Source organism: Triticum aestivum, chromosome 1D, assembly GCF_018294505.1.
Source record: "Triticum aestivum cultivar Chinese Spring chromosome 1D, IWGSC CS RefSeq v2.1, whole genome shotgun sequence".
In the NCBI taxonomy this organism is placed as follows: Eukaryota; Viridiplantae; Streptophyta; class Magnoliopsida; order Poales; family Poaceae; genus Triticum; species Triticum aestivum.
The window spans coordinates 323,608,618-323,627,413 of NC_057796.1; the positions used below are offsets into that span (position 1 = coordinate 323,608,618).

The window sequence follows — 18,796 nt, forward strand, 5'->3', positions numbered from 1 at the left end:
CAAGGCCGCGATGGCCGCGGAGGAGGAGGAGCTCGCCTGGTGGGCGGCGGCCGCCGGGGGAGCCAGCAGCGCCGGCACCGAGGCTCCTCTGGTTGAAGATGTGATCGGCGAGTCGTCAGAGGAGGAGGCCGAGACCGCAGGCCCGACGCCGACTATGGGGAGAGGGTGGGTTCTGCGGCGGGCCAGTTCCGGCGAGCCGGTCCGGCCCGGCAGGGCTGCGCGGCCACAGCTGACCTTGGAGGGGTCCGGGCGCCACACGAGGGCCGCAGCGGCAAAGAAGTCGGCGAAGGCCGCGGTGAAGAAGAAGACAACCGCCCCTTCTTCGTCCACGCGTGTCCAGACACCACCTCCTTCTCCTCCTCCGGCGGATGTTGATACGGAGGTTACTTTCGATTATGGATCCCTCAGCCCGAGGAGGAAGAGGAAAACAGCAGAGGAGGAGGCAGACGACGAGTAAGTATCAGGTTCCTTTTCGTTATCTCTGCCTCCTCAATCTGTGTTGCTCGTCTTGACTTGTCTTCGCCTTGGCAGGGACATGGAGACGCTGGCCCAGAGAGTGAAGAGGGCCAAGGTCTCGGCGGGTGGTCAGCCCCCAGTTGGTACTTCGAGGGCGCCACTGGTGGTGTTGAGCAGCCCGGACAACAGCCCCCGGCATAGCCCCCAGCGTAAGTTCATCACTCTTCCCCCGTCGACATGTGTCAGGGGCACGACACTTTGGTGCTGACCTTGCTAGGTATGCAGGAGGAGAGCAGCAGCAGGAGGAGCCACAGAGGGCTACTCCCAACACGCCGCCCTCATCGACCACGCCGCCCCAAGGGGCGTCCCCGGCAAGGGCGCCAAATACCGAGCCCACGCACATGGAGGAGGAGGAGGAGAACTTGGGCGCCGGCGGCTTTCCCTCGACGTCAAATGTTGGCGGGGAGGGGACCTCCGTTCCCCAGCCTGGTACTGGCACAGGTAAGTCGTTCGCCGTTCGTCCCTGTTTCTTTTTCTTTCTGGCTCTTGGTCCTGGCCTTGCCTCACCCCCTTCTTCGGCGTCCAAATTCCTCCTCGGTGAATCCAGAGGACGTGGACACCGTCATCGAGGACATCGCCAAGGCCGCCGAGGCGGACGCCGAGAAGATCGCCGCCAAGGGCGCTGCCGAGGATGCCGCCAAGGGGCCTGCCGGGGAGGCCGGCAAGGCTGCCGCTGAGGAGACCGGCAAGGGGCCTACCGGAGAGGCCAGCAGGGCCGCTGCCGAGGAGGAGGAGGAGGTGGCTGATGACCAGCCTTCCTCTTCTGCTGCTTCCGGCTCCGGCAAGTACTTGAGGGTGAGCGACGACTTGTTCGTCCACCTTCCAGGCACGTCGAGCACCAGGACACCCGTTGAGGGAGAGGTATTCGACGACGAAGTGCTTTCCGCTGCCGGGCTTGAAGTCGCCGACGAGCCGATCGTTGGTGGCGACGGTTCGCAGGAAGAGCGACTCCTCCACGCCATGGGCGCCAGCTTCCGGAAGCTCCAGGCACTCCACCGCGCCCTCCTGGACAAGGCTAAGTCCAGGACGGCGGTGGTGGAGAAGGCGGAGGCGGACCTCCAGAAGCGCGTTGCCGAGACGCAGGACTAGTTCCGCGAGGCCCACAAGGAGCTCAAGGCCGCTCAAGGCGAGCTGGCCAAGCGCGACGTGGAGCTCACCATGAAGCTCGCCGACGTCGAGAAAGATCAAGAGACGGCGAGGAACTTGGCCGCGGCCGCCGAAGCCGCCCGGACCCAGCACGAGGCCGCGCTGAACTCCCAGGAGGAGGACCTCGCTGCACGTGAGGAAAAGCTTGCCGCCATGCTTCGCGGCAAGGATGCAAAGGTGGAGAAGTTTGTCTTGCAGTGGACCAATGAGCTGGAGCAGAGGCACGAAGAGGCACTCAATGCCCAGGCCCAGGTTCACGCCGGCAAGGTGGAGGAGCTGGAGGCGGAGCGCGACGGGCTGAAGGAGCAGGCCCTGAAGCTGTCCCAGGAGAAGGACACGCTTAACAGTGCCCTGACAGAGGCGCAGGGCGCGGTCGTCAGCAAGGCTGGGGAGCTCTCCGAGGCCAACAACTCCATCAAAGACCTCAAGCTGAATCTGGAGGGTCTCGAGAAGGTGCTGTCGGAGGCCAAAACCCGAGAGGGGACCCTGGCCAAGGAGCTGGAGGCTGAGAAGCTGTTGCGGAAGAACGAGGGCCTCAACTTCACAGATCACGTGGAGGGCGAGAACCGCTGGCTCGATCGCCTCGCCACCATCGCCAACCAGGCCGCCGCACAGTTGGCCATCATGGGGGTGTCGGACGTGAGGTATGTCCCGGAGCGGAGCGTGAGCTCCAATTGCAGCCTGACCATGTTCTTTGAGAAGGTCGTCGGCGCTCTGGAGCGGATCCACGCCAACCGGGCGGCCTCACTGGCCGACGAGTCCCGGAGGCATTGCCAGGGTGCCATGACCAAGGTTCTCAACAAGGTGGCGCACTGGTACCCCGGCCTCGACTTCGATGCCGCGCTGGAGAGGTTGCCGGAGGGTACTGACCTCGCGCCGCTCAGGGAGCGCATCAAGCCCATCATCAGCCGAGTCGGTGAAATTCAGAGGGTGGAGGGCCAGCGCCGGGATTAGGCACCCCGTTCTTTATCGCCGCTGCAGGTTCACAACCAAGACAATCGCTATCTCTAGTCAGAACCGCAGCAACAATTCGATGTAATATAACTCTGCAGCACTTTTAGTATCATGCATGTTATTTTCCTGTTCGATTTTCCTTTGTATGTCCACCCTACGTTACTGGGTAGGCTCGCCGGCGCGTAAACCCAAGGCGGCGTCTTGGTGACGGATCCCCATTGGCCTGCCGGGTGTGCTTGCTGCCGGGCGAACCACCTTGCCGCCCTTAGTGCGGCCGCCTGAACTGTCGAGCTTGACTCGAGTCAGAGTCGGGAGCGTTGCCAAGTGCGGAAGGCTACCCCGCCACTCTCGACGCGGCCGCTTTGAGCCGTTGAGCGGACTCGAAACAGAACAAGGGCGTTGCCAATTGCGGGAGGGCCCCTTTGCGTGCAGGTTTCTCATACATAGGCGAGATCTCCGAGGACGATAACCTTATGTATAGGAGGAAATAACTCAAAGCTCTGAATGACTTAGCTTTTCTGTTGCTGCGCCGGCGTCGTTCCTCCGACCGCCTTCTTCTCAGGAGCCATGGCGACGAAGAACTGCTAGGCTAACTACTAGACCAGATTCTCACAACTGCGCCCCCTACCTGGCGCGCCAAAGATGTCAGTGTGGAACGACACCTATGGGATCACAAGAATCCCTACTACGGTTGCCGGGGCGCGGGGTTGCAAGAAGAGCAGGGTTAGTAGCCAGCACAAGGATCGTTTACCCAGGTTCGGTCCGCGAGGATGCGTAAAACCCTAGTCCTGCTTTGGTGGGTGTATTTCAGAGAGTTCTTGAGCTCTCGAACTAGCTGTGGTCAGTGCGTGGTTCGAAAGAGCCGAATCCTTCTCCGGTATGCCATGGGCCTCCTTTTATAGTCGAAAGGGGCTGCCACAGTGGCACACAGGAGGTGGAAAGGCGTACAGTGCCCTGAGCTTATCGCTTGTATTACAGGACAAGACGCATTTAATGCGTAGCTTAGGTGTCCCTCTGCTTTATCGGGGACGGGGGCGAGGCCCGTCCCGTCCGTCGCCGCTCCTCCTTGCTTTGACACGTGCCCTGGCCAGTGAGGCGTGCGGCACCATGTAGGCAGGCAGGCAGCTGAGGTGGCGCGGTGGTGGATCCTTCACGAAGATCTGCATGCCGCCACGCAGGCGCTCGATAAATTGGCCTGGGAGCTACATGTTGCCACGCAGGTGCCTGCCCAGCTAGTTGGGCTGGCAGCTGCATGTGAATGGCGTGGGCCTGGCGGTGGCCCTGCTGGCGTCCTTGGAGAGGGCCTCGCCGGGTGGCCCGGCAAGGGTCTTGCCGTGGCGCGCTGTCGTCCCCGGCAAGGACCTTGCCGGCGGTCTGGTGGCTCTCCTCGGCAAGGATCTTGCCGAGGGTTGTCGTCTTCTAATCCTCATTTGATCTTGAATATGTCTTCACAAAGATCTGCATGCCACCACAGAGGTGCCTTCCCGAGCCCTGGCCCCACGTGGATGATGGCGTTGGGGACCGTGGGCTCAAGGGTGGCTCGCTCTGTTGGTGTGGGGCGTGCTGTCCCGGCAAGGATCTTGCCGGGGCTGCTGAGGCTGCCCCGGCAAGGGTCTTGCTGGGAGAACCTGTTTCGTCCCTCTGCTCTTTGTGGTCTTGGCCTTGGCTTTGCTCTGATTATCTTGAGCTTCGGTCTTACCTTGGCTCACCTCCCCTGCTCTGCTTGGCGTGACCGTAGGCGCGGCTCCGACTGCCCGTGCACAGGTATAGGGGTACAAAAACACACCCCTCTTTTTGTACACCGACAGTTCTCCGCTATTAGTTACTTTGGAGTGACTCTTTGTTGCATGTTGAGGGATAGTTATATGATCCAATTATGTTATTATTGTTGAGAGAACTTGCACTAGTGAAAGTATGAACCCTAGCCCTTGTTTCCTAGCATTGCAATACCGTTTAAGCTCACTTTTACCACTTGTTACCTTGCTGTTTTTATATTTTCATATTACAAAAACCTATATCTACCATCCATATTGCACTTGTATCACCATCTCTTCGCCGAACTAGTGCACCTATACAATTTACCATTGTATTGGGTGTGTTGGGGACACAAGAGACTCTTTGTTATTTGGTTGCAGGGTTGCTTGAGAGAGACCATCTTCATCCTACACCTCCCACGGATTGATAAACCTTATGTCATCCACTTGAGGGAAATTTGCTACTGTCCTACAAACCTCTGCACTTGGAGGCCCAACAACGTCTATAAGGAGAAGGTTGCGTAGTAGACATTAAGCTTTTTTCTGGCGCCGTTGCCGGGGAGGTGAGTGCTTGAAGGTATATCTTTAGATCTTGCAATCAATCTTTTAGTTTCTTGTTTTATCACTAGTTTAGTTTATAAAACAAAACTACAAAAAAATGGAATTAAGGTTGCCTCATATGCTTCATTTTTTTAATGTCTTTCGTGAAAATGATGGGAATGAAGATTGTGCTCAAGTACTAGAAGAAGAATTACATAGAATGCTTGGCATAAAGTATGTGAATGGTGAGCATGATTGCAATGTTGTTAGTATGAATTCTTTGAATACCCGTGATGCTAATGATATGCAAAGCCACAATCTTGGGGATGCTATGTTTGATGAATATGATATGTTTAGTCCCCCAAGTTTTGATGATCAAATTTATGATGATGAAAGCATGCCTCCTATTTATGATGATTATTATGATGACACGTATGCTATAAAGAATAAAGATAACCATGAAACTTGTCATCATGATTTTAATTTTCAATTGGATTGTGCTTCACATGATAGTTATTTTGTTGAGTTTGCTCCCACTACTATTGATGAGAATAAATTTGCTTATGTGGAGAGTAGCAAAATTCCTATGCTTGTAGATCATGAAAAGAATGCTTTATGTGCTGGTTATATTGTTGAATTCATTCATGATGCTACTGAAAATTATTATGAGGGAGGAATATATGCTTGTAGGAATTGCAATAATATCAAGTTTCCTCTCTATGTGCTTAAAGTTTTGAAGTTATGCTTGTTTTGCCTTCCTATGCTAGCTGATTATTGTTCCCATAAGTTATTTGCTCACAAAATCCCTATGCATAGGAAGTGGGTTAGACTTAAATGTGCTAGTCATATTCTTCATGATGCTCTCTTTATGTTTCAATTCTTATCTTTTATGTGAGCATCATTGAAATCATCATGCCTAGCCAGGGGCGTTAAACGATATCGCTTGTTGGGAGGCAACCCAATTTTATTTTTGTTTTCTTGCTTTTTGGTTCTGTTTATTAATAAATAATTCATCTAGCTTCTGTTAAGATGTGTTTTCATGTTTTAAATTAGTGTTTGTGCCAAGTAGAACCTTTGGGAAGACTTGGGTGAAGTCTTTATGATCTTGCTGTAAAAAACAGAAACTTTAGCGCTCACGAGATTAGCTGCCATTTTTTACTGGAGAGTATTATTTAGTTGATTCTTTTTGCAGATGGTTAATAGACAAATTCCTCACGTCCAGAAATTTATTTCAGAATTTTTGGAGTTCCAGAAGTATACGTTTGATACAGATCACTACAAACTGTTCTGTTTTTGACAGATTCTGTTTTCTATGTGTTGTTTGCTTATTTTGATGAATCTATGAGTTGTATCGGAGGGTATGAACCATAGAGAAGTTGGAATACAGTAGATATTAAACTAATATGAATTTAGAATGAGTTCACAACAGTACCTAAGTGGTGATTTATTTTCTTATACTAACGGAGCTCACGAGTTTTCTGTTGAGTTTTGTGTTGTGAAGTTTTCAAGTTTTGGGTAAAGATTCGATGGACTATGGAATAAAGAGTGGCAAGAGCCTAAGCTTGGGGATGCCCAAGGCACCCCAAGGTAATATTCAAGGACAACCAAGAGCCTAAGCTTGGGGATGCCCCGGAAGGCATCCCCTCTTTCGTCTTCGTTCATCGGTAACTTTACTTGGAGCTATATTTTTATTCACCACATGATATGTGTTTTGCTTGGAGCGTCAATTTATTTTGTTAGGATTTGCTTGCTGTTATTTAGAACAATGTTTTGCATCTTTTATTTCAATAAAAGTGGCATTGATAGCCTTTACTATGCCTATTTTACAAGTCTTCATGTTGTTGTTTGAAAACAGAAAGTTTACCGCTGTTGCAAAAATTCCCTAGAAATGTCAGAATGCGATAAAATGTTGAAACCTTTTGTATAATAAGCTCTGATAAATTTACTACAGTGGGAATTTTCTTTCATAATTTTTGGAGCTAGGGAAGTATGTATCTTGCTGCATTCTTTACAGACTATCCTGTTTAGGCAGATTGCTGTTATGTTTGCATTGTTTGATATGTTTGCTTCTTTAATGATTCTATTTGAGGATAGGACTATTAAATATGCGGAGGCATTTAGTATGCAGTGTTGAATAATAATTTTAGTGATTTGCTACAGTAGAGTATGATAAGGTTTTTGCATTGGTTTATACTAACTTATCTCACGAGTCCTTGTTAAGTTTTGTGTGGATGAATCTTTTGAAATTTAGGGAGACCGTGATATGAGAGGAATTAAGGAGACACAAAAGCTCAAGCTTGGGGATGCCCCGGTTGGCATCCCACCTTTCTTCTTCGACAACTATCGGTTAGTATCGGTTGATCCTAAGTTTTTGCTTCTTCATGTGATGTTTGCTATTCTTAGAATGTCATTTTATTTTGTTTTGCTTGTTGTTTGAATAAAATATCAAGATCTGAAATTATTAAATGGGAGAGTCCTCACATAGCTAAATAATTATTTAACTACTCATTGATCTTCACTTATATCTTTTTGGAGTAGTTCGTCATTTACTCGTATGCTTCACTTATATCCTATGAGTAAATAGTTGAATGATTTGAATATCATAAATCTGAAATTATATATGTTTCATATGCTTATCCCATGGGGAGTAATGACTTCACATATAAGAAGTAGAGGTGGTAAATTTATTGAAGGTTAGCAAACATTGTATTGGTCACTTGAACAATTCATGAAAGAATATTGAAGGAAGAGATATTTCACATATAAATATACTATCCTTGACATCTTTTGTAGTTGTGAGCACTCATTAAAATATGACATGCTAAAAGGTTGATGTTGGACAAAGAAGACAAAGTAATGGGTTATGTTTTCTTATATCCGAAATAAAGTATATTGTCATGGATCATTCAACATGCTGAGCTTGCCTTTCCCCCTCATGCTAGCCAAATTCTTTGCACCAAGTAGAGATACTACTTGTGCTTCCAAACATCCCCTAGACCAGTATTGCCATGAGAGTCCAACATACCTACCTATGGATTGAGTAAGATCCTTCAAGTAAGTTGTCATCGGTGGATGCAATAAAAATTGCTCTCTAAATATGTATGATCTATTAGTGTGGAGAAAATAAGCTTTATACGATCTTGTGATGTGGAAGTAATAAAAGCGACGGACTGCATAATAAAGGTCCCTATCACAAGTGGCAATATAAAGTGACGTTCTTTCGCATTAAGATTTTGTGCATCCAACTATAAAAGCGCATGACAACCTCTGCTTCCCTCTGCGAAGGGCCTATCTTTTATTCTTGTCTTATACCTTATGCAAGAGTCATGGTGATCTTCACCTTTCCTTTTTACATTTTATCCTTTGGCAAGCACATTGTGTTGGAAAGATCCTGATATATATATCCAATTGGATGTAAGGCATCATGAACTATTATTGTTGATATTACCCTTGAGGTAAAAGGTTGGGAGGCGAATCTATAAGCCCCTATCTTTCTCTGTGTCTGATTAAAACTTTGAACCCATAAATATCGCGTGAGTGTTAGCAATTGTGAAAGACTAAATGATAGTTGAGTATGTGAAGTTTAGTGAATCAAAGCTCTGACATAGACTCTTCCTGAAAATAAGATGAATTGTAATTGTTTGATGACTAATAACACGACTTGCTAGTTCTCAAGAAAGTTTATGATCTATACTTTAACATGTGAATAGCTTGTTACTTGATCATGAAATTTTTTATGAGATGAGCTACTGTTATGACATATAATGATGCTAGAAAAGGTGATTGAAATTATCATTGATCAAACTTGTGCACCTGCTAGCATTCACACTTTATAAATTATTTTTTTATCATTTACCTACTCGAGGACGAGCAGGAATTAAGCTTGGGGATGCTGATACGTCTCCAACGTATCTATAATTTATGAAGTATTCATGCTATTATATATTCTGTTTTGGATGTTTAATGGGCTTTATTATACACGTTTATATTATTTTTGGGACTAACATATTAACCGGATGCCCAGCCCAAATTGTTGTTTTCTTGCCTATTTCAGTGTTTCGAAGAAAAGGAATATCAAACGGAGTCCAAACGGAACTAAACCTTCGGGAGTGTTATTTTTGGAACGGAAGCAATCCAGGAGACTTGAGTAGACGTCAGGGAAGCTTCCAGGAAGCCACGAGGCAGGGAGGCGCGCCCTACCCCCCTAGGCGCGCACCCCACCCTCGTGGGCCCCTCGTGGCTCCCCTGACCGACTTTTTTCGCCTATATATCCATATACCCTAAAAACATCGGGGAACAGAATAGATCGGGAGTTCTGCCGCCGCAAGCCTCTGTAGCCATCGAAAACCAATCTAGACCCGTTCCGGCACCCTGCCGGAGGGGGGTCCCTCACCGGTGGCCATCTTCATCATCCCGGCGCTCTCCATGACGAGGAGGGAGTAGTTCACCCTCGGGGCTGAGGGTATGTACCAGTAGCTATGTGTTTGATCTCTCTCTCTCACTCTCGTGTTCTTGAGGTGATACGATCTTGATGTATCGCGAGCTTTGCTATTATAGTTGGATCTTATGATGTTTCTCCCCCTCTACTCTCTTGTAATGGATTGAGTTTTCCCTTTGAAGTTATCTTATCGGATTGAGTCTTTAAGGATTTGAGAACACTTGATGTATGTCTTGCATGTGCTTATCTGTGGTGACAATGCGATATCACGTGATTCACTTGATGTATGTTTTGGTGATCAACTTGCGGGTTCAGTTGAACTTATGCATAGGGGTTGGCACATGTTTTCGTCTTGACTCTCCGGTAGAAACTTTGGGGCACTCTTTGAAGTACTTTGTGTTGGTTTGAATAGATGAATCTGAGATTGTGTGATGCATATCATATAATCATACCCACGGATACTTGAGGTGACATCGGAGTATCTAGGTGACATTAGGGTTTTGCTTGATATGTGTCTTAAGGTGTTATTCTAGTACGAACTCTTCAATAGATCGTTCCGAAAGAATAACTTTGAGGTGGTTTCATACCCTACAATAATCTCTTCGTTTGTTCTCCGCTATTAGTTACTTTGGAGTGACTCTTTGTTGCATGTTGAGGGATAGTTATATGATCCAATTATGTTATTATTGTTGAGAGAACTTGCACTAGTGAAAGTATGAACCCTAGGCCTTGTTTCCTAGCATTGCAATACCGTTTAAGCTCACTTTTACCACTTGTTACCTTGCTGTTTTTATATTTTCAGATTACAAAAACCTATATCTACCATCCATATTGCACTTGTATCACCATCTCTTCGCCGAACTAGTGCACCTATACAATTTACCATTGTATTGGGTGTGTTGGGGACACAAGAGACTCTTTGTTATTTGGTTGCAGGGTTGCTTGAGAGAGACCATCTTCATCCTACACCTCCCACGGATTGATAAACCTTATGTCATCCACTTGAGGGAAATTTGCTACTGTCCTACAAACCTCTGCACTTGGAGGCCCAACAACATCTACAAGGAGAAGGTTGCGTAGTAGACATCAGTAGCACACTAAGTGTTCCTCCGGTATTCGGGAGTTGCATAATCTCATAGTCATAGGAACATGTATAAGTTATGAAGAAAGCAATAGCAATAAACTAAACGATCATGGTGCTAAGCTAACGGATGGGTCAAGTCAATCACATCATTCTCTAATGATGTGATCCTGTTAATCAAATGATAACTCATGTCCATGGCTAGGAAACTTAACCATCTTTGATTAATGAGCTAGTCAAGTAGAGGCATAGTAGTGACACTCAGTTTGTCTACGTTTTCACACATGTACTAAGTTTCCGGTTAGTACAATTCTAGCATGAATAATAAACATTTATCATGATATAAGGAAATATAAATAACAACTTTATTATTGCCTCTAGGGCATATTTCCTTCAGTATATGAGTTCGTAAGTCAGACTAATACTTCTGCAAGAAGACTCACCCAAATCCACTGATGGATAATGAACAGTGGTTGCATGAATCATATGACTGGTGATAGGAATTTACTCACTGATGCTTCCCTCACTCTATCTCATCCGAAGCATATCACATACGCTGACAAAGTGAAAACCAAGGAATTGGGTCTAGGTAAGGTTGCTATCTCAAAGGATCAGCACATGGATAAAGTGATGCTTGTTGAATCCCTTGGATACAACATCATATCTATTTCAATGTTTTGTGATCTTGATATGATTATCATCTTTGGAAAATTTTGATGCATTGTGCTGCTGGACCCTGACAAATCCAAAGTCTTCGAAGGTTTTTGAAATGGTGACTTGTATATTGTAGATTTCATTGCAGGTCCACGTCCTGCCACATGTTTATTTAGACAAAGTCTTCGAAGCTTCAGAATGTTGGCTATGGCACCGACGACTTGGAGATGCCGGCATGAGGAATTTAAGCACTCTCGTGAAGAAAAAGCAGGCGTCAGTTTCACAAACTTGGACTCGGAGATGGCTTGTGTTGGTGTTCCCCCAGGATGATGAGTGGCTTCCCTCCGGAGAGCCAATCCACACGCTAGCCTCGCCACTCGGGTTTTCATGGCACATCCACATTGGAGACATATGGGTGCCACCAAGTCTTTCCTCGTGGTCAACATACCCCAACCAGCCGAGAAGCACCTAGTCCAGAATCTGTTGAAGTTTCATTCAAATCGTAGTTGACTAAAACATGACAGCAGGCGCCAAGTGCCCCCATAGTGCTCGGGACAAATCAAGTTTTTACTAAACTCGTTCTATAAAACCTCAACTGGTTCGGGGGATAAACCTATAGGCGAGCCACCAGTCGCCATGTTCCTTACTCGGCTTTCTACTTTTTTCACAAAATATGCTCAATACCTAACACTCACTCTTCATCTCCAACCCAGTCCCAACCCGATCGTCTCATTGGCAAGAGCAAAAGCTAATGGTCAATGTGAGAAGTACTACTGGAATGAGTACTCCCTAGAGTGTCCATATTTTTTTCTCTAGACGACAGTTTCAAGGCCAAAATCAATCATTGTGATGAGTGCATGAAGATCCATCCAATCGACTCAATTTCAGACTAAAATTTATTTACCGTGCCGAGTGCATGAAGATTCACCTGATTCACCCAGTTCTAGGTTGAACTCATTTACTGTGCCAAGTGCACGAAGATCCATCAGATTGACTTAGCTCCAGATTGCAGTGGTTTACTGTGCCGAGCGCACGAAGATCCATGCCGAATGCACAAAGATCCGCCACAGTTCCAAGCTGAAGTCATTAACTGTGTCGAGTGCACGTGGGTTCATTTGTTTAATCCAGTTCCACACCAAAAGACTTAAGCCCTGTGCGAGACTCATCTAGTCCGACAGAGGATCGGGGACTACACCTAGTGGGTGCACTCAGCGTGCCCCCCCCCCACTGGAAGAGAAATAAAAAAAGAACCATTCTGCTCGGTCAAGTCCAACAACAACATTCGAGTACAATAAATCTTACAGACTCCAACTGACTACGAGCAATCAATCAGAGTCTTGGGGGCCACACCCTATGGTTGCGCTGATCGTGCACGCCTAGAACAAAATTCTGAGTATCTTCACTCAAGCAAACGCTTTGTGCCCAAGCACAAAGAAATTCCAAGTAATCCGTTACTCAATGCAGGACCAGCTCCAAATCACTCAACAAAATTGGTGAAGGGGGAGTTCAACGCTCCTCCGAGGACCCGTTTTGAACCTTCTTCTAGGACTAAAAGCGTGAAACTCGTAAGTTTGGATCTAGAGCCAACTCGTATTAACGTTCCTCTGAGATAAGAACGGGATCTCTCCAAGAGAGCAGTCCATGCATCAATATTTGTTTCCCAAATGTATTGATACAACCATACTCAGATCACTAGTCAGCCTCCTCCGGGAGGTGATCAAGTGCCACCAAGTTTCCCCTTGCGAGCAGTTACCCCCACTCAGTCGGGAAGCGCAGTTCCAGAATCCATTGAGATTTTGTTCAAACCTCGGTTGTTTGGAAGCACGATGATGGATACCAAGTATTTGCGTAATCACTCGGGCCAAATTGTGTCTTCCACAAACTGGTTATGCAAAATCTCAACCGATTGGGGGCTAATGTTGGGGTCACCCATTACGGGTAGGGTCACAAGACAGATATCTTGGATCTTACCTAGGGCCCACGTCAACAAGTACCAAGACCCCTATGTCGCACATTCAGATGTCCTTCAAGGCTTATCCACTCCGACGATACTCATTCACTCAGATGCAATCCACCAACTCGGCTACCTCCACAACACTCGGCGAGAGGAATACGAGCAGTCAATGTGGAGATTGAAGCATCACCTTCATAATGGATGATATTAATGCTTGCGTAGTGGACTGAATTACTTCCTCCACTTGTAACATAAGATGCGAAGGGGTGGCGCACTCTATATAAGCCATCCCTCACCACTAGACTTGGCCCCGAGCTCATTCTTCCACCTCTCTCTATCACCACTTAGCTCAGCCATGGAGAGGCATTCTCCCTGGCTCTCAAATACATCATGTAACTCCATGTTCATGTCAGATCAAAGAAAGCCTCTCCGTAGCACAAGACATAGGGTCATTATCTTTGTCGTGAGAGGCTCGAACTCGTTAAATAACAACGTGTCACCCGTTTCATCTTGATAGATCAAGCTCCTTTACCCTACCCATTTCTACTGTCAGAATCATTCCCACGACAATCGCCCCTCCCTCATCGGAGCCAGGCAAAACATGTTTTCGTAGGAGGTTTGGAAATCGTCGTGCTAAGGCTCCATAGGACCAGCGCACCAGAACAACAACCATCGTCGATGAAGAATATCATAGATCGAAAGGATCCATCCTGGAGACACACGAACGTAGACGAACAACAACCAGATCCAAGTAAATCCACCATAAACAGATCTGTCGAAGACCCACCTCCACACGACCACCAACAATGGTAGACGCACCACCGGAGTGGAGGCTAGGCAGAGAGAACTTTATTCCATCTTCACAGAGGCACCGCCATCTCGTCTTCCTGAGAAGGAAACAAAACCTAACAAAACTCGAAGGAACATCGAAAAATGGAGCCCTACACCTGCCCTTGTTGGGATCCATCGTGCCCCCATGGCTCTAGGGCCATCGGAGACGAGGCGGACCGGCGGTGGCGCCGACAGGAGGCAGAGGAACCCTAGATTTTTTGGAGAATTGTGATTGTGATTCAATTGTAGAGTTAGTGATGGATAATAAATTGGGATTAGCAATTTTTTATCGAGAAATGTTCAATTTTATTTTGGAAAGTTATTGCGAAAAAAATTATATCTATCTTTTAGGAAGGTGATCGCACATATATGGTATGATTTTTGATTTCTTTATTACCTATTTACGTGACTTAATTGAATCGGTGCCTACCAAAACACGCATGAAAAATCAGAGTAGAGGGATGATGAGGTGAAAATAAACCGTGTATGCCGGCCTATCAACTACCTCTTTAGAAGAAGAGAGTACTTCTGAAACTCTGTCTTTGATTGGTTGAACCAGTTGTCCTCGCGGATTGTACATCCCTACTATACCTGGCCATCTGTCAGGTCGGGCCGAGCCTACCAAGGCCAGATGCAAAAAACTCAGGCCCGAGTCCGGCCCGGCCCGGCCGTCGGGCCTAAAAATCAGGCCCGAGCCCAACCCATCACGCTAAAAGCCTGCTGGGCTCGGGCCACGGGCCGGGCCTCTTCCTTAAATTGCAATACGACGGGCCCGGCCTGGCTGCCGTCGGGCTCAAAATCTAGGCCCAGGCCCGGCCCATGGGCAAGGTCAGGTCGGGCTTTTTCAGGCCGGGCCGGGCTGCCTATGGCCAGGACTAGTCCCTACCATCCATCCGATTTATGATCGACTAATGGCAGTCATTAATGTATGATCTTTGATACTCAATAAATACGGGATTTTATCGTCGTTAAAGACACTAAATCTGATGGGGCAGTCATTAACGTACGATCTTTACCAAATCAAATAAATACGGGAGTAGATCTGATTGATTTGGTAAAGATTGCAATAGCAAATATTGATATATTTTCTTGTATTAGTACTTATATCTTTCCCATCGCTGGTAAAATAGTACGTATTGATTAGTAATTAATCCGCTCTACTCGTTGCCTGCATATAAATACAGGCCGCCGACTGGTGCGATATGAGTCACGGTGAGGTGAGTAGGACGACAGTCATATGGCGATGCATCCCCAGGTTGCTTTACTCCTCACCCTCATCCTCCTCCTTGCGGCTGGAGACGGCAGCCTCGCCGTCGGCACTCCATCGGCGATCATCAGAAAGACATGCACCGCTCTTGACCGACCCGGCGGGAGCGTGGATTACGACTACTGCGTGGGCGTGCTCTCGGCCGACCCGGCGGGCGCGTCCGCCAAGGACGCACGTCAACTCGCCGTCATCGCCACCAACCTCACCGTGGCCAACATCACGTCGACGGTGCTCGTCCTCGAGGACCTCGTCAATAGCCTCAGCGACTGCCTCCGCATCTACAGGGAAATGAACAGGCCCCTGGAGGCCGCGCTCGGTGACCTCCGTGCCGGGCATGTCAAAGCGGCGAACGACAAACTGAGTCATGTCTTCGGAGAGCCCGAGCACTGCGACATGCTCTTGTTCGCGGGGAGCGCCCACAAGAACCCGATAAGCAAGGAGAACACCGACGCCGATTTGCTGACCCGACTGGGATTCGACATTACTAGCTTGATTCTTGGTTACATTCGTTAATTTCCATTTGCTCGATCGATCGCATAATTTTTTTTGCTAGTATATGTTTGTTGCCCAACGTACGTGTGCGATGTCGCGGATGGGAGCCGTACGTGGTGTGCTGCCTGTCCACGCAGTCTTTTTTTTAATGATGGAACTTGTCCATGCAGTCCCGACAATGATGTGATAGGCCCGCCTAGGTGCCCTACTACAAAATATATATGCGCGTTAATCAATACTACTCGTCCGTAATACATATGCCCGTCCGTTGCAATCAGGGGCGCAGGGAGTCAGCCCCAGACTGCATGGGCCAGGGTCGTGGCTAGGAAGTCCTTTGTGTGCTGTAGGCATTTTTTATATTCTCACAACCATAATTACTGTAGCTAAGAAGGTTGGCCTGGGGCATGGCCCAAACCTGGCTACCCCACCTGTGTAAGTCCAACTGCAACCCCTATCTAACCCTAACCCCCTCACATGCTCAATCCCCACTTGATCCAGCCTTGATCCCCTTCCCCTCGAACCCCACTTCATGTCCCGTGCGCCGCCCCAGCCTTCCAACTCCAGGGAGTTCGACTTCGGGGTCAATCCGGTGCAAACTTCTTACGAACTCTCCCCTCAACCAGTCTTCCACTAATCCTCCCCTGAATTTCAGGGGTGTCCCCCCTTCCTCCCCAATTAAATGTTCTCATCTCAATCCGTAACAATAATTCCTTAAAATTTCCGCGTAGAAATAGCAAAGCTGGACTCGGTGACCTCCCCGCCTCCAGCTGCTCCAAGCCCGTTGCCGGCGAGCACAAGTTGTTGCCCGTCCGACGCTTCCTTACCTCCCCGGCGCCGCTCTGCGACTCCTCGCGCGCCCCCTTCGCCTCACGTGCTTTCCATGGAGGCGCCATAGCCGCCGCCCCCTTAAGCTCCTGGACTCGCGCGTCGCTGTTGCCGGATTCCGCTCACCCCCACCCCCATCTATGCGTCACCGCCGCCTCGGTGATTGCTACCTCTTGAGCATGCGTTGGTTTTCCCTTGAAGAGAAAAGGGTGATGCAGCAAAGTAACGAAAGTATTTCCCTCAGTTTTGAGAACCAATGTATCAGTCCAGTAGGAGGTTACACGCAAGTCGCCTTGTACCTGCACAAACAAATAAGAACCTTGCAACCAACGCGATAAAAGGGTTGTCAATCCCTTCATGGCCACTTGCAAAAGTGAGATTTGATAGAGATAATAAGATAAATATTTTTGATATTTTTATGATATAGATTGGAAAGTAAAGGTTGCAAAATAAACGGTGGCAGAAATAGAAAATTGATAGGAAAATAATATGATGGAAAATAGACCCCGGGGCCATAGGTTTCACTAGTGGCTTCTCTAAAGATAGCATAATCTACGGTGGGTGAACAAATTACTGTCGAGCAATTGATAGAAAAGCGCATAGTTATGAGAATATCTAGGCATGACCATGTATATAGGCATCACGTCCGCGACAAGTAGACCGAAATAATTCTGCATCTACTATTATTACTCCACACATCGACCGCTATCCAGCATGCATCTAGAGTATTAAGTTCATAAGAACAGAGTAACGCATTATGTAAGATGACATGATGTAGAGGGGTAAACTCAAGAAATACGAGGGTGGGGGGCGCGCATACCTGCCTCGTGGCCGCCTCGTTGCTTCCTTGACATCCACTCCAAGTATTCTGGATTGCGTTTGTTCCAAAAATAACTCTCCCAAAGGTTTCATTCCGTTTGGATTCCGTTTGATATTCCTTTTCTGCGAAACACTGAAATAGGCAAAAAACAGCAATTTGCACTGGGCCTTTGATTAGTAGGTTAGTCACAAAAATAATATAAAAGTGCATAATAAAGCCCATTAAACATTCAAAACAAATAATATAATAGCATGGAACAATTAAAAGTTATAGATATGTTGAAGACGTATCAGTGATGCTGAGTTCTTGAAGGGAGCATATGCGATCGGCCGCATGACCATGATCAAAGGCCTTAAGAGATATCATTGAAGATCCCCTTGGCATTTTTTCCCATCTTTAACGTTTTCAAGATCATGTTCACGCAGACCAATCAAATGTTTTGTTTTCAACAGGATTTCTTCAAAACACACATAGGTACTGACAGTTTTCATGTGCGCTCCAAATAGGGGCTTCTACGGGTTTCCTTCTGGAAATTCCTCCGTTCCGAACGCACCACCAAACAACCATGAGACGTAAAAACAAACTTCATGAAAATGAAGCTGCTCCTATTCCCGCCCGTGTCTTTTCGCCAGGAACAGCGATCCGCGCCGAAACTCATTCTGCCCGTCTAGGAAACAGCGCCGAACACATCACACGGTTCCACGTCACCGACCCAGGGCACCCACCCTTCCACCAATCAGCGCCCACCTCCCCCTCTGTATAAACCGAACAGCACCGCTCCTCCTTTCCTCTCATCTCCTTCCAAACAAATTCCCCACATTCTTCCAGCAAACACAACCCACCAGCAAATCCACTAACCCCGATCACCAAAGTAGCGATGGCCCCCCAAGCGGAGAAGAAGCTAGTGGCGAAGAAGCCCGCGGAGGAGGAGCCCACGACGGAGAAGGCCGAGAAGGCCCCAACGGCGAAGAAGCCCAAGGCCGAGAAGCGTCTGCCGGCGGGCAAGAAGGGCCGCAAGAAGGGCAAGAAGAGCGTGGAGACATACAAGATCTACATCTTTAAGGTGCTCAAGCAGGCCCACCCCGACATCGACATCTCCTCCAAGGTCATGTCCATCATGAACTCCTTCATCAACGACATCTTCGAGAAGCTCGCCGGCGAGGCCGAAGCTCGCCCGCTACAACAAGAAGCCCACCATCACCTCCTGGGAGATCCAGACCCCCGCCCGCCTCGTCCTCCCCAACGAGCTCGCCAAGCATGCCGTCTTCGAGGGCACCAAGGCCGTCACCACGTTCACCTCCTCGTAGATTGCCATGTTTGCATTGCAGAACTGTAGCTGGCTGCTGTGTATCTAAAACTAGTGTGCTCATACCCAAGTACTCAATTTTTCCTTCTTTGGCGATGCAGGTGGTGAAGGGGCACACTTGCTCTCCTTGATGAAATCCAAAAGGATCTCCTTCAGGTCTTTGAATCTTGTGAAGCAAGCATTGTATCATGATAGCATTAATTTAACTTCACGCATAA

General features: G+C 47.8%; 1 protein-coding gene and 1 pseudogene across 1 annotated transcript; both read left to right on the top strand.

Moving 5' to 3' along the window:
• Positions 1-15,078: 15,078 nt before the first annotated feature.
• On the top strand, positions 15,079-15,665 carry LOC123169391 (putative invertase inhibitor). Its single transcript, XM_044587235.1, has one exon. The coding sequence runs from the start codon at positions 15,106-15,108 to the stop codon at positions 15,646-15,648; it is 543 nt and encodes a 180-aa protein (XP_044443170.1). The 5' UTR covers positions 15,079-15,105; the 3' UTR covers positions 15,649-15,665.
• A 2,484-nt stretch (positions 15,666-18,149) lies between these two features.
• Positions 18,150-18,579, top strand: LOC123181785 (histone H2B.6-like; annotated as a pseudogene).
• The last annotated feature ends 217 nt before the right edge of the window (positions 18,580-18,796 follow it).

Bases quoted from the DNA above. Each gene is read 5' to 3' on its own strand.
- LOC123169391 (XM_044587235.1), top strand. From the start codon at position 15,106: ATGGCGATGCATCCCCAGGTTGCTTTACTCCTCACCCTCATCCTCCTC.